Source organism: Rhinatrema bivittatum, chromosome 18, assembly GCF_901001135.1.
Source record: "Rhinatrema bivittatum chromosome 18, aRhiBiv1.1, whole genome shotgun sequence".
In the NCBI taxonomy this organism is placed as follows: Eukaryota; Metazoa; Chordata; class Amphibia; order Gymnophiona; family Rhinatrematidae; genus Rhinatrema; species Rhinatrema bivittatum.
Genome location: NC_042632.1, coordinates 51808438 through 51821860, shown reverse-complemented (window position 1 = coordinate 51821860; position 13423 = coordinate 51808438). Strand labels below are relative to the sequence as shown.

The 13423-nt window shown below is 42.8% G+C and overlaps 1 protein-coding gene across 7 annotated transcripts in view; it reads left to right on the top strand.

Moving 5' to 3' along the window:
- Window positions 1–10069: 10069 nt before the first annotated feature.
- The window catches only part of NR3C1 (nuclear receptor subfamily 3 group C member 1), a 178306-nt gene continuing 174952 nt past the window's right edge, over window positions 10070–13423 (top strand). Inside the window, exon 1 of one of the 7 annotated variants that reach the window (XM_029583736.1) lies at window positions 10070–10350. Coding sequence is in view for 2 of the 7 variants with exons in the window: in XM_029583739.1 (XP_029439599.1) it covers window positions 12574–12728 (155 nt within the window). In the remaining 5 variants the exon portion in view is untranslated. Of the gene's footprint in view, window positions 10351–11294; window positions 11543–11599; window positions 11808–12327; window positions 12486–12572; window positions 12729–13423 lie in introns of those variants that run through there. The other 6 variants (XM_029583735.1, XM_029583737.1, XM_029583734.1 and 3 more) reach the window with 6 other exon arrangements.

The following is a 13423-nucleotide window of genomic DNA, read 5'->3' as shown; positions in this document are numbered from 1 at the left end:
TACCAATTACCAAATTATTTCTATAAGCACTGGTGTTTTTTTAAATTGATGATCCAGGAGCTTTCCCTGGAACAACCAAACAGTTTAAAAGACTAGATACTTTAATAAGTAACTTTCAGGATACCACTGCCTATATACATATTCTGCCTTTCATGACACGTCAAAGCTAGACAGGGACTATTCACCACTGGCCTTATACAAAATGATAATAAATTGGTAGATATGTTTATATGCACACTTAGTAAAATGAACCAACATCAGACAGAATACCTTGTTATTTGTAAATTCATTCTGGTTTGATGTTTTGTTGCTTTCTGTATCTTTTGTGATATGTATGATTTTATGTTGTCTGTTTTTTTAAGAATCACTGTTTTATGTAAGATGATTTATGTTGCTTTTTAAACTAATAATTCAATTGATTTGTCATTTGCAGTCTATAAGTGTTTCTAAACAAATAAATAAATGTTTAGTGCACATTCAGCCACAGCAGGCAAACTACTTTCTCTGTTAAATGAAGTAACATAACAATATGGAGTATATTGGGTTACAGTGAACCCTATAACTTATCTATGCAAAATTTTTTAACAATTTTCCAGAACCTGTACGCACAGCATCATTTTTGAAAGCTTTTAAGAAAGCGCTTAAGACGTACTGTTTTGAACAGGCATTTCATTAACTTGGGGGGGGGGGGGGCAGTCTCTATTTTTCCTTGATTTTTGTAAATGTATTTTATTTTATCATTTTATTTATTCTGTATGTATATTGTAAGCTGCTGTGAGCTGGTACATGGAATATATGGGTTATAAGAATGCTATAAATAAATGGTAGAAAAACAGGCATAGCATTTATAATGCTGGTCTAAATAAACTGCACAAGCGAATATGTCCACCACAGGATTCTGGTGACTTTAGAAATGAAACTGGCATAATAAAATCTATACGAAAATATATCTTTGGGTTTTCCTGGAGGTTAGGCCCCTTGTTTCCTGCAGCAGACTATCAGTAGATCCTCTAGCAAGGGGTTAGCAAATTCTGTAGCACATTTTTCAAGATTTTGTGGCAATCATTTTGCATATCTGCACCAAACTTTACATTCCTAAAAATGTATAAAACCTTTTTTTTTTTATTGAAAATCTTTCCAATTGTGCTTAAAAGATAGTGAACCTGTACCAATAATACAGAATTTACACATGGTCATGAAAACTTCTTAACAAGTGAAGACCTGCAATAAAGGTACAGATTTTAACGCTGAAATGTCACCTTTTTGCTTGAATTCAAATACAGTGTAACCATTTATTTTATATTTTCTTGGAAACGTTCTCTGAGTATGTAAGCTTCGGTATGCTGGAGTTGTGCTCAGCATCAGCAAAGTTTGTTACATTTTATTATAATGAATTCAAATGAATATAACAAATTGAATGTTATAAATTCTATACATTTTAAATAGAATGAACCAAATAAAAAATTGGCATATCAGCACTGTGCTGATATGCCGATTTTTTATTTGGTTCATTATTTGGTTCATTATGCAAAATTTGGTTCATTATGCAAAAATAAAATGCACACGGCGCCACAGAGAGACATCACAAAATGTGGTAAACCATTAAATAATTTCTACTTTCAATAAATATCTAAAATACCAGATATAAAAGGTCAGCCTTGCTATGATGCAGAGGATCCCACAGCGATGGTGAGCTCAGGCCCAGGGAGGGAGGGAGGGAGGGAAAACAGTTGCCACTGTTGTGATCACCCAGACCAACTGAATGAAGTTCCCCCTTCAGTCCCAGGAAATGAAGATCCCCTGAGTCATCTGGGTAGGCCATGCGGGGAGGGTGTGAGGCCACAGAGACAGCTGAAGAGAGAAAAGTAAGAAACAAGAATTACAAAAATACAATACGCAAAAATATATTTGTATATATAAATAAAAATAATTTAAAATAATATATAAAACACTAATACGTGGCAGATGCAGTATACGCACCTCTGGTTCCAGAGAACCAACAGCAATGCCGATGAAAGCCTGCAGCAACAATATCAGCGCTGTGTGTCCAGTCTCCATTTGAGTTTCTGCTTCCTTCCTTTAAGCTCCCATTGGCTCGCTTTCCCACTGATAGGAATGTGACTGAATGTAAGAGAAAGACAGTTAAGCCTACAGCACACGCTAGCAGAACATTTAATTGAATTTTGCTTTGAGGATCCAACTAACAGATGTATTTTGCTAATTAGGTAGCTTCTCCTGTGGATGTGGAATAATGGAAGACGGTGGTCATGTTTTTCATGTTAAGTATGAAAGGTATAACCACAGTACATGCAGATAGCTTTGATAAATGAACTATAAATGGAAAACTTGCTAAACTGATTTACAGCTGAAGTCCTTACTTGCCAGTCACTTTATCAGGAGTTGAGGAAGCAGATTCTTGAAGCAGCACATCTGAAACTGGACAAGTGGCAAGAATATTCCGTCCATTTGTGGCTGCAGGATCTCCAAGCGAGTGCTGATAAATGACTTCAAAGGTTAAAACAACTGGCGTTTTGGTGGGAAGCGAGTTTTCTTGTGTTCATTAACAGTCCAGCTCGTACCTCACTACGTGTTGAGAGCCATTCTCTGACTTAGAGAGCAATTTATCAGGCTTGCCCACTTATACAAGCAAGTCTCCTGCTGGTCAATCAAGACAGACCTAGGGAGAATTTAGACTTGGTCCCACATCAACACTGCAATTATCACCCACCGAGGAACATAAGCAAAAATGGGCTGTGAAATGTCAATAAATAAGATCAACATGCAAGTACGATACAAAAAATAGTGAAAGTTAGTAAATTATATTTCTTGTTGCCAATGTGACACCGGGCATTTTGATCTGTAGTGGGGAACAGCTTGGGGACGGAAGGCTCCAAAAACGTATGATTCTGTTTTAATTTAAGAATAATGTATAACCTGAAGAGGGAAAACGGTCTTTAAAATAAGTGTACTCTTTACCAAGCCATAGAATTATTATAAAAAGATTCCATTGCAGTGCTGTGCATTTGAAATACTAACTAAACCGAAAAATTAGAACTTCCTAAATCTGTCCTTGGGAGCCCACAGCCCAGTTGCCATGAAATTGCATGAGATAAATCTGCATACATTGGAAATCCAACATATGCAAATTCACTTCATGCATGCTCATTGTGGGTATCCTGAAAGCCCAACTGGCTCTGGGTTCCCTAGGGCAAGTGTAGGAAGCCCTACAATCACACACACATACGCACATATGATAGGTAGTCCCTCCTGCACAGGATCTTCAAACAACAACTCACGCACCCAGTATGAAAAAAATGAAAGACCTTCCTTCAGCACAAGGGAAACAAAAGTGTAATTGCAACTGGAGATAACAGACGTGCAAGCCTGATAAAAAAAAAAAAAAAAACACACAAGAAGGAGTGAAATAAAAAGGCAAGACAAATAGGCAGTGAGTTCCAACCTGACCTTTTTATGAGGTATCAGCTTGCTCAGCAGCAGTATTTTAAAAGACAGAGATTTATGATGAATGCATTCAAATTCTGTATTTGGGAAGGCAAGACTGGCTTCTAGGATCCTGTCATCTTTTATAACCAGTGCAGGCCACATGACCATAGAAAAGGTGCAAAGCATACGAAATTATGTAATTAAAAGTCAAATGGAAGCAGCACATTGAATAATATTCAGCATAGTAAACTGATGTGCACATATACATGGCATCCAGCTAAATAATATCCTTTGATTTTTTCTTGAACTGGCAGGTTACACCCAGCTCCTTTGGGCTTCCAGTTCAACAGAACCAGGGCTACAATGTAGGGCCACAAACCTTTATTCAAATCTACTCAAGGATTTGCAGCCCTGTTTTATATCTCCTGCCAACTTTTGTCCGGCCATTGCAGCAACAGTGCTCAGTCAGGAGCCATGAAGCAGGACTTCCTCTGGAACCCTGCATTCACAGGCCCTAAACTGAGCCACTAGATGTCGCCTTTGTGCAATGAATACGACTCCCTCTCCAATAGGAGCTGCGGATGCTGCCTTAGCCCCAGGGCGTGGAAAATCTGAGCCGGTGGTTGAGCAAAGGCCTCTCTCTACCTGTAACACTCTGTAGTATGCACTACCAATGAGCCCTCAGATAATGTAAGCTTTTCCACGATTCCAATGGACTCAGAAAGAGGTTGTGTTCTTTCTTTATAATCTAAAGACAAGGTGAATAGATACTGGGTCAGAGTGAGCATAATAGGGATCAGCGATAGAGGGGATGTGCTGCCGCAGCAAACCTGAAAGCTGACTCAGCAAAGAGGTAGCAGCTGCAGCGTTCCTGAGGATGGAGCCAGTGCCAGAGCAGATGCTTTTTAAGGTACAGCGAAGACAAAGGACAGCAACCACCCTGCATTAATGCATGCCCTCCACCGCGCTGGAAGACCTGCACCCTGTGAGGGATAAAAAGTGAATCACCCCCCCCCCCCCCCCCCCCTACAAAGAGTCTTCCTAGCATCCGTCTAGGAAGACTCTTTGTGACTTTCCTACTTGATGGTTAATTGATACTAAAACTCTCCCCTTCATTTGTTTTGTTTTCAGTGGTGATGATGATGATTAACCCTTAAGACACAAGAGAAGCAAAAATAGGTTCTACCTTTATTGGCAAAACAGTGAGAAACGCTGCCTTGCACTAATGAAGACTCTTCATTAGTCTGGTGTAGAAAAAGTGACACGAGGTGGGTGGCAGCTTGAGCTTTCCAGCACGGAGTCCACTTCCTCAGATGCACCATATTTGCTTGAAGTAATGGAGTCTCAATAGAAAAGCACCCTAAATTCACAAAATCAGAAAGAATACAAATCTGGAATAACAGAGGCTGCCAACAAGTTTCTCTCTTTTTTTTTTTAATGCAAGAATGTGTCATTGAAATAGGAGATAAATTATCTGGAGATTCATTAGCAAAATCTCCTCCATAACAGAAATGGTTTCATTTTTGCCCTTGAGAGCACAAGTATCAATCTCAGTGATAAACTGGAAGAGGGAAAAAGTAACTCGGGATGTCTAGCAAATGGCAGCACGTCCATTGCAGAAAGTCTCTCAGGGTAGCACAGTATCGTAGCAATTTTTAAACATCCATTTACTCATGTTAAGTGTGCTTAGCATGAATTAAACCTATTGACAATTCAACAGAATATATTGTAACAATTTTCAAAGACTGTTTCACGGGAATGGAAGAATCTTTCCCATTACTTGCCTACCCTATTCCCTGATAGTTTAATTCTGCCTTGGGTACATCCAGCTCAGCGTGACACATTTCCAGTGTACAGTTCCTATTTATATTCTGCTTTTTCAGGCACTTCAAAGGATTACAGTGTTTGGGTACTTGCCAGGTTCTTGTAGCCTGGATTGGCCACTGATGGAAACAGGATGCTGGGCTTGATGGATCCTTGGTCTGACCCAGCATGGCAAGTTCTTATGTTTGCTCCTTATGTTTACATTCAGGTACTATAGATATTTCTCTGTCCCCAGAGGCTCAAAATCTAATGGCCAGATTCATTAAGGCTTTTCTCCCATTTTGTGTCCATGGGAAAAACCCTCAGTGAATCAGGTACTAAGTTTTTACTTGAGGCAATGGAGGGTGAAGTGACTTGCCAAGGTCACAAGGCATGGCAGTGGGATTTGAACGCTGGTTTAGCTGGTATATAGCCTGCTGCTTTAAGCACTAGGCTAATCCTCCACTCCACAAGCACCATTCATAACGTATTTGCTCTTGAAGATGGCTGCACACCCCAGCACACTAACTTCTGACACATTTGTGGCCTAAGTTTATTGTTCAATCTTATTTAGAAGAAGTATTAGATGGGTAAGGTATCCTCAAGTCACATACAACGACATTATCAAAGGGGGAAGATATAACTAGCAGCAGCTCTGCCATATTGTACCAGTCATCTTCTTTTTGTTGATCAATTATGCTTTACTAAGACAAAAAAAAAGCAAATCTAGCACACAAATTTGAAGCCTACTGGAGTAAAATCTTTATAATTGGTATGCACTAAAGACACAGAGATTTTAGTAGCCAGAAAGGATTGCATGGGATTAACTAATCAATACATATTTGCTCTTTGCCTAGCACATCTGTACCTTCTGCAAAACTATTAACAAATCCTGCCATGTATTTAAATAGACAGTTTATGACCAGAAGTCAGCACTTCAATTTAAAAGTGAAAATGAAACACACTGGGCCTACATTTTATTTATTTATTTATTTAATGGTTTCTTATATACCGAGGCACGTTTGCAAAACATCTCGTTAATCACGTCAGTCTGAGTAATTTGATGGGGCATATCTAGCCTTGGGGGTTTTCTGCACCTAAGCAGACTTTGGGACTGGTGCACTACGGTTTTTCTCCTATTCTGTAGGTTTAGTAAATCAGGTCCTGCCATGTCTTAACTCCGGGCCCTGCTGGCAGCTGTCACAAGACTTATTGCAAATATTGGCATGAAGCATGAACAATTTAAATCAAGCATGAAAACCTTTGCACTTTTGACTGTGAGAAACGTTTTTAACTTTTATTAAATACCTTCAGATAACAGAACAGAAATAAAGTCCTCCCGCTTTCCAAGCTAAGAAGTAAACCAAAAAAAAACCAAACCCCAAAACATTGTAGAATCTCTTGGATTCTTAACAAAAGGTCATATTAAGTCTACGCATGTGCTCTGTAGGCAGGGATCCTTGTTTTTGGTTTCTATTTTATTTGCCATGGAACAAACCCTTCAAATGAGTATGACAGCTGACAGACAGTAAGATCCTTTTAGGACTACCAACTGCAAGCTGATCTTTGCCTTTACCTTAGCAGTCCTGCCTTCCTAGCACATTCAGGGTCTGATTCACGAAGGTTTTTCTTCCATTCTGGGTCTATGAGAAAAAAAAAAAGTCAGAGGTCCTAAGAGCCAGATTTATAAAGGTGTGTCTCCAAGTTTGTGTCATTGTAAAAATCTGAGCCTAAGGGGTCTTATTCAAAAAAGGAATTTTCCTCAAAATGTGCCTATGGAAAAAATAATGATTTGCCCTAAATTCATTAATTCCTGACATTACATAAATGGGCAAACAAAAAAAAATATTTATTTTGTGCACATTTTGCATTACATTATTATACAAGTTAATGCACAATAAAAAAAAGTCATCCCTGGTGAAGAACAAATAGATAGCGTTAGCCTTTATTTGTTATCGTTTTCTAGCAGAAAACTGCATTAATTAACGTGTCAGCTACTAAAGCGTAACAGAATGTCACTTTGCTGGCAAAGATTGTTTGCCTGCTCATAACAAGAAGCAGATAGCATTCTGCTCGTTTACTATCCGCAGGAACGCAATTGATGTATTTTTCCAGCAACAGGAATGAACTTGCTGCACTCTCTCCTGAGTCACCGTGGCAAAGGTTTTAGAAAGGTCTGACAATGCTTCTTCTGCTGGGTTTTTTCTTGTTTTTGTCCACATGGACCTTCCCATAACTACAACTCCAGACAGTTTTTCCTTCCATTCTTTCAGTTGCTGAACCTCTGTTTACAAAAGTAACCACATTTGTTTAGGGGTTGGTTTTGTTTTGTTTTTTTAGGCAAATGGTTGAATTAGAACAAGTCTAACACCTGGGAGTAGCAGCACCAGTCATCAAAGCTTCAGCCCTAAGAAATGCAGAAGGGCCGCGTGAGACTAGGAGGCCGGGTTTCAAAAATGGCAGGTGCAATTTAATGCGGACACACACAAAGTAGTGCACTAGGGAAAAATAATCCCAGCTGCAAGTACACGATGCTGGATTCCGTGTTACAGTGCATTCAGAAAGAATTCACTTTTTCTACATTTTGTTATGTTACAGCCTTGTTCTAAAATGGATAATATGCATTTTTCCCTCCTCAATCTACACACAATGCCCCATAATGACAAAGCAAAATCATGTTTGCAGAAATCTGTGCATATTAATAAAAAAAACAAACCCTGAATTATCAAATTTGAGCTCAGATATATCCTGTTTCCATTGATAATCCTTGAGATGTTTCTCCAACTTGACTGGAGTCCACCTGTGGTAAATTTGACTTGTTCCATTGTTGTACACCTCTTTGGACAATCAATTTTGGCTGAGAAAGCAGTTTGTAAATTATTTTAAATAAATACATAAAATCATGCATAGGGTGGAATGGATAAAATATAGAACGTTTATTTACCCTTTCAAACAAAATGAGGAGGAGGGGACATTCCTTGAAATTGGCAACCAGCAGATTTAAAACAAATCATAGCAAGTATTTTTTTTTTCACTCAGTACATAAGCAAGCTTTGAAAGCTGTTGCTGGAGGTCATGGTCAAAGCAACTAACAATGGGGTTCAAATGAGGATTGGACAAATTCCTCAAGCAAAAGTCCATAAACAGTTATTAGACTTGGAAAGCCAGCACATATCCCTGGGAGTGGGATATAAGAAAAGATCAACTATTGGGGATCCAACGGATACTTGTGATCCACTCTGGCCACTGTTGGAGACATAATACTGGGCTTGAGGGACCTTGGTCTGACCCAGCATGGCCCTTCATATGTTATTGTGTCAAACCTGGCTATTTAAGCAAGCTTATCAAAGAGAGTAGGTGGAGTAGTGAAGCCGGCGAACTGCGAGGTAGGAACAAATGAAAATGAAAATCAAACACACACCATCACAATCAATATGTGTGTAGCTGTATTTTATTTTTATATTACTTTGTCTTATCATCCATCACTATAAGATAAAGTGACACTTATAAAGTTAGCATTGCTTTTAATTCCGAAAAAAAAACTCCGAACAGTATTGTATCGCATTCCAATTATTTTATTTCAAAAAACTATGTACCGGACCGATATGGCACCTGTGTAAATTAATGTTTCAGCATCCTTATTTTTATGTGCCTATTGTAAACCGTTGTGACGGAAGCTACTTAACAACAGTATAAAAAAGACTTAAATAAATAAATAAGTTATGCTTCTTTCATTATGTCAGCGCTTTTTTATATCTCATGTTTCGGTATAGCAAATTCTTATTTTGAAAGAGATTTAAGGCACAAGAATATATTTTCTCTCTCCTTTTCTTTTGCTTCAGACCTGTTTCACTAAAACACGGGTGGGTAAAATTCTTGAGCGAAGTTCACCAAAAAAATAGGCAACATAGTGATGTTGTCATTCGTCGTAGGGATGGATTTCTTAGAACCAGCCATGCCTTTTTGCCTTCAAACCTACACCTCCCATATGCAGACACTATGAGCAGCTTCAAAACTCATGGGCTAGTTGTGCTAATCCAAGATTGCTACAGGGAGCTCACAAACAGGGTCACTCATCCAATTGCGATGGGCCATTATTGCGTGTGTTATGGTGATACTGCAATAATGCCCTAACGCACGCAATAACTACCGCATCATGATTGGAACATTTACATTATGGAAAGGGTAGGAGTTTGGGCAGGGTTTAGGGAAATTAGGGGCCTGTAGCGCCATGGGCAATAATGTATCGCACACTATCGCCCACAGTAGCACTGGAAATAACTACAGTTATTTCATCGGCCCTACAGGATAGTGTGCAACACAGCCACAACCGCAGCAGGCAAAAACACACTGTGGCGTTGCGGCTGTGTGCTCACTATCACCCCACCCCTTTTTTTGTGGCAGTTCTTCATTCCACTATATTTATATTTATAGAGGAATGATGAGTCTAGGCCAAAGTTTGAAACTGCTCACTCTGCCAGAATCCAGGAAGCAGCAACATGCCACTTGGAAGAGAGTCACATTCTACCATGTGGCACACGTGCTGGGAAGACTGCAAATTCCTGCAGCAAGACTTTTCTCCTTTTCTGTGTCTCGGCATGACTCAGGTCTTTAGGATACTTTAGACATTAGAATCATCTCAATGAATCCACCGAATTTACGTCTTTCGCGCCTCATCCCTTTACTAAGATGGCGACGGTAGATGCTTCCGGTGCGTCGTTTTCCTCTCGCTCTCCCTTTACCAAGATGGCGGCAGGCACTTCCTGATCCAGCTCTCCTCCTCCTCACCTCCTTCCTTTACCAAAATGGTGGCAGACGCTTCCGGCGCGGCGCTCTCCTCCTTCCCTCCCACCCTTCAGTCCGTGCTCAACATGTCCGGGCGGCCGGAGCCGGGCCTGAGCTGAGAGCGGATCCTGCGACCCGGGAGCGGAGGACAGCCCGGGGGGGGGGCGGCGGCGGTAGCTGTCCCGCACCCCACTCCGATCGGAGCACTCGTTACCCTCGTGGATGTGTGACGCCTTTTTTTTTAATTTTATTGAAATGACAGTAATTCAGTGACCGAAGAAAACTGCCTTAAAAAAAATCAAACTCAAATTGCCAAAGGTAGGAAGAGGAGGGTCAACGTCTCAGGTCAGGAATCTGTGACAGGTCCGGGAGCGCGGTGTGGCGGGGGACGAGAGCGCTGTATGGAGGGGATAGAGCTGGTGCTGTCACATCGCGAACGTGGTCTGCGAAGCACGGTGCCGCAAATTTCCCCTCCCAGCCCCTTTCCTCTAATGTTGCTGCTGGGGATTTATGTTTATACTCTTATCTCACCTGCAACTTTTTCTTTTTTACATCATGTCATGCTCGCTTCACCTTTTTTTTTTCTCTCCTAATTCCAGTTGTTGGCGCGTATTATTTTCTCAAATCCCCCCCCCCCCCCCCGTGTTCTGTGCCACTTCTGTACAAGCCCCTCGGGGTTGGAATTGCTTTCTCCCGGGCAGAGGGAAGAACGGACGAGCATGCCGTACCTGCGGGCTGACACGTGCAATACTCCCCAGAATAAAAATAAATAAATAAAGCAGCCGCCCAGCTCGCATTTTTTTTTTCCCAAGCCATCTTAACAGCTGGGAGTGTCGAATAGTCTTATTCCACTTTGAAGCAAACAAAACAATGCACAGACCAAAGACCCATTACGTAAAGAGATTAAAAAAAACCCCAAACAAACAAACATGAAAAATGAAGAGAGAAAAAAAAGTCGTTCTTAGACCCGCCAACGGGTTTAAAAGGTGATTAGGTATTTTAATACACGGAAGGGGGTAAAGGTTACAGCCTGCAGCCCCAGCTTTGGCAGAAGGGGCACGATTATGGGGGGCGAGGCTTGTCCCCCCAATGAGTTGTCAGCTGCTGGGGTGGCACCGCCTCCTTCCGGGAGGGGGCGGAGCCTGATTCCTTGAGTGTGTTGGGGAGGGGGGGCGGTGGAGGAGATGGAAGATGAGCTGCAGTTGCCCTCTACAGCCAACAGGTTGCAGCGTTGCCCGCGCATGCAGCAGCCTCCCCTCCCCAACCTAGCGAGTCCTGCCCCCCCCCCCCGTGCACTGTATACTGCCTGTACCGCGCCGCTCTCGCTATATACGGCCTGCTGGGGAGGTGGGGGCTCCGCCACCTCAAGGACGTTTTCTACACTCTAGATCTCGCCGAACGGGAGAGAGTGGGAGTGCAGATCCCCCCACCCCTCCCCAGCTCTGCTAGGAGTAAGGGGTGGGGTGGAGCAGGGCGGGGGGCTCTTCTCTGGGCCCTTAAGCACCCTGTGGTAAGTAGGGGGGGGGGGGGGGTGAAGTGCCTGCTGCAGTTTTGAGGGGAGCCGGGAAGGTGCAGGAGGGGAGGGAGTGAAGTGAGGGAGATCTTCTTGAACTATAAAACGAGACGCCTGGTTACTTCCTTTCGCGGCTCTCGGGCTTCTCACGCCAACTTGTTTATTTATACACTCGTGTTTGCTGGCGCTGGAAGTTGGAGCTTGTCAAATGAAGGCGCCCCTCTAAGCAGCTCCCTGCCCGCAGGGCTGGCACGGTACCTAGGTAAGGAGGAGGAGGAGGCCCGTGCCTGCCAAGTTAGGGGGTTGTTTATTGGGGGGGCGGCAGGGCGAGGGGCTCAGCCCATAAACTGAAAAAAATAAAAAATATATCTATGTCTATAGCCGTATCCCGCCTCAGAAATGGAGATCTGTCAGATAAAAAAGGGAGGAAGAGCAAATCGCAGCAAATATGCGAGTAATAAACACTCGAGAAAGGAAGGCGGCACGGCATGGACGAGGTTCGATCCTGGCAGCCTCCCCTTTCTGCTCTCGCTATATTATTGTGATATTACTAAAGATCGGCCCCGTATTTACGTATGGGATTGACGTGCAGAGGTGCTTTTTTTTTTTTTCCCTTTTGCCATTGCCATTTTGAAGCAGCAGGAATTTTTTTTTTTTTTTTTTTACTCGTGACGGGAGAAACTGAATCTGAGCGGTTTCACCTCTCGTTTTTGACGGGGTATTGGGGTGTGGGGCAGCTAAATTAGTTCCTGCTTTTGGGAAGAGGAGGGGGGGTGGGGTGGGGCTGTAAAGGTGGTCGTTTTGTTTTGGGCTGCTTTTCTCGAAGGTTGCCCTCCCCAGCCCCTTCCTTTTAATGTCTTTTCAAAAAGCAAGCCGAAGGCGTCCCGACTTCACCGAGGCTGGGATCTTTCAGAGGTGGGCGTGCCGTCCAGATCAACAGGTCTGGGCAAATTGTGTTATTTCCCCCTAAATATGCTCTGCGCCTGCCGCCAGCACGCGACATTGATCCGCGGCGACCGCGCTCCCGTATGCGCTGGAGTGATTTCGCGCCTCCCGACGCCGTCTTCTCGGCGGCCGAACTTTTTACCGCCACCGTCTTGCGGGGACCTTGCGCTGCGGGATCGATCGCCAAACTCGACAGTGGAGCCCAAGTTTCGCAGCGCTTCCTGCATGTGGTTTATTTGTGAGTGCAATGTCTGGGAATGTCTCGCTGGCTTGCAACTTTCATGCACCGACACCGTGCGCTCGCATTTCTGTAGCGTGCTTGCTGCGGCTGGGGTGTTTGTCGGACTTGCGCGCGCGCGTGTGTGTGTGTATGAGTTTCTGCTCGGCGGCGGCGGCCGCGGAAGTTTGTGCTGGCAGAGCACGTCCCTGTATACCGCGCGCCGCTGCATGCATGTATGGGCGCTGACGTCAGCGTGCGGGAGACGCGTGCACCTTCACCCTCTTCGGTGTGCATGAAGTTCATTATTTGTTCAGTGAGGTTTCGGTGGACGCATGCCAAGACCGGATTTAACCAGTATGATTCTAATGAAAAACCCTATATGTCAGCCGTCTACCGTTGACAAACAAAATACCGGTTTGGGGGGGGGGCGCTTGTTTGATTGTCAGTGAAATGTTTTTTTTTTTCTTTTATTTGCTGCACGGAATTCGTGAGTCCTGACAAGGTTCAGCGAACGTAGGATAAATATTTTCTGTTGCTAGTTACGCCCTGTTTGGGAAATAATATATACTGGCAATACTGTAGTGGATAAATATGAGCTAGATTAAAAAATACAGAAGGATCGTCTGCTTGCATGCCTTGTCTTCTCTGCTGCCACCTTGTTAATGCAGATCAAGCAATGTTTACTGTTCTGGATGTTATTTGTTAGAAACATC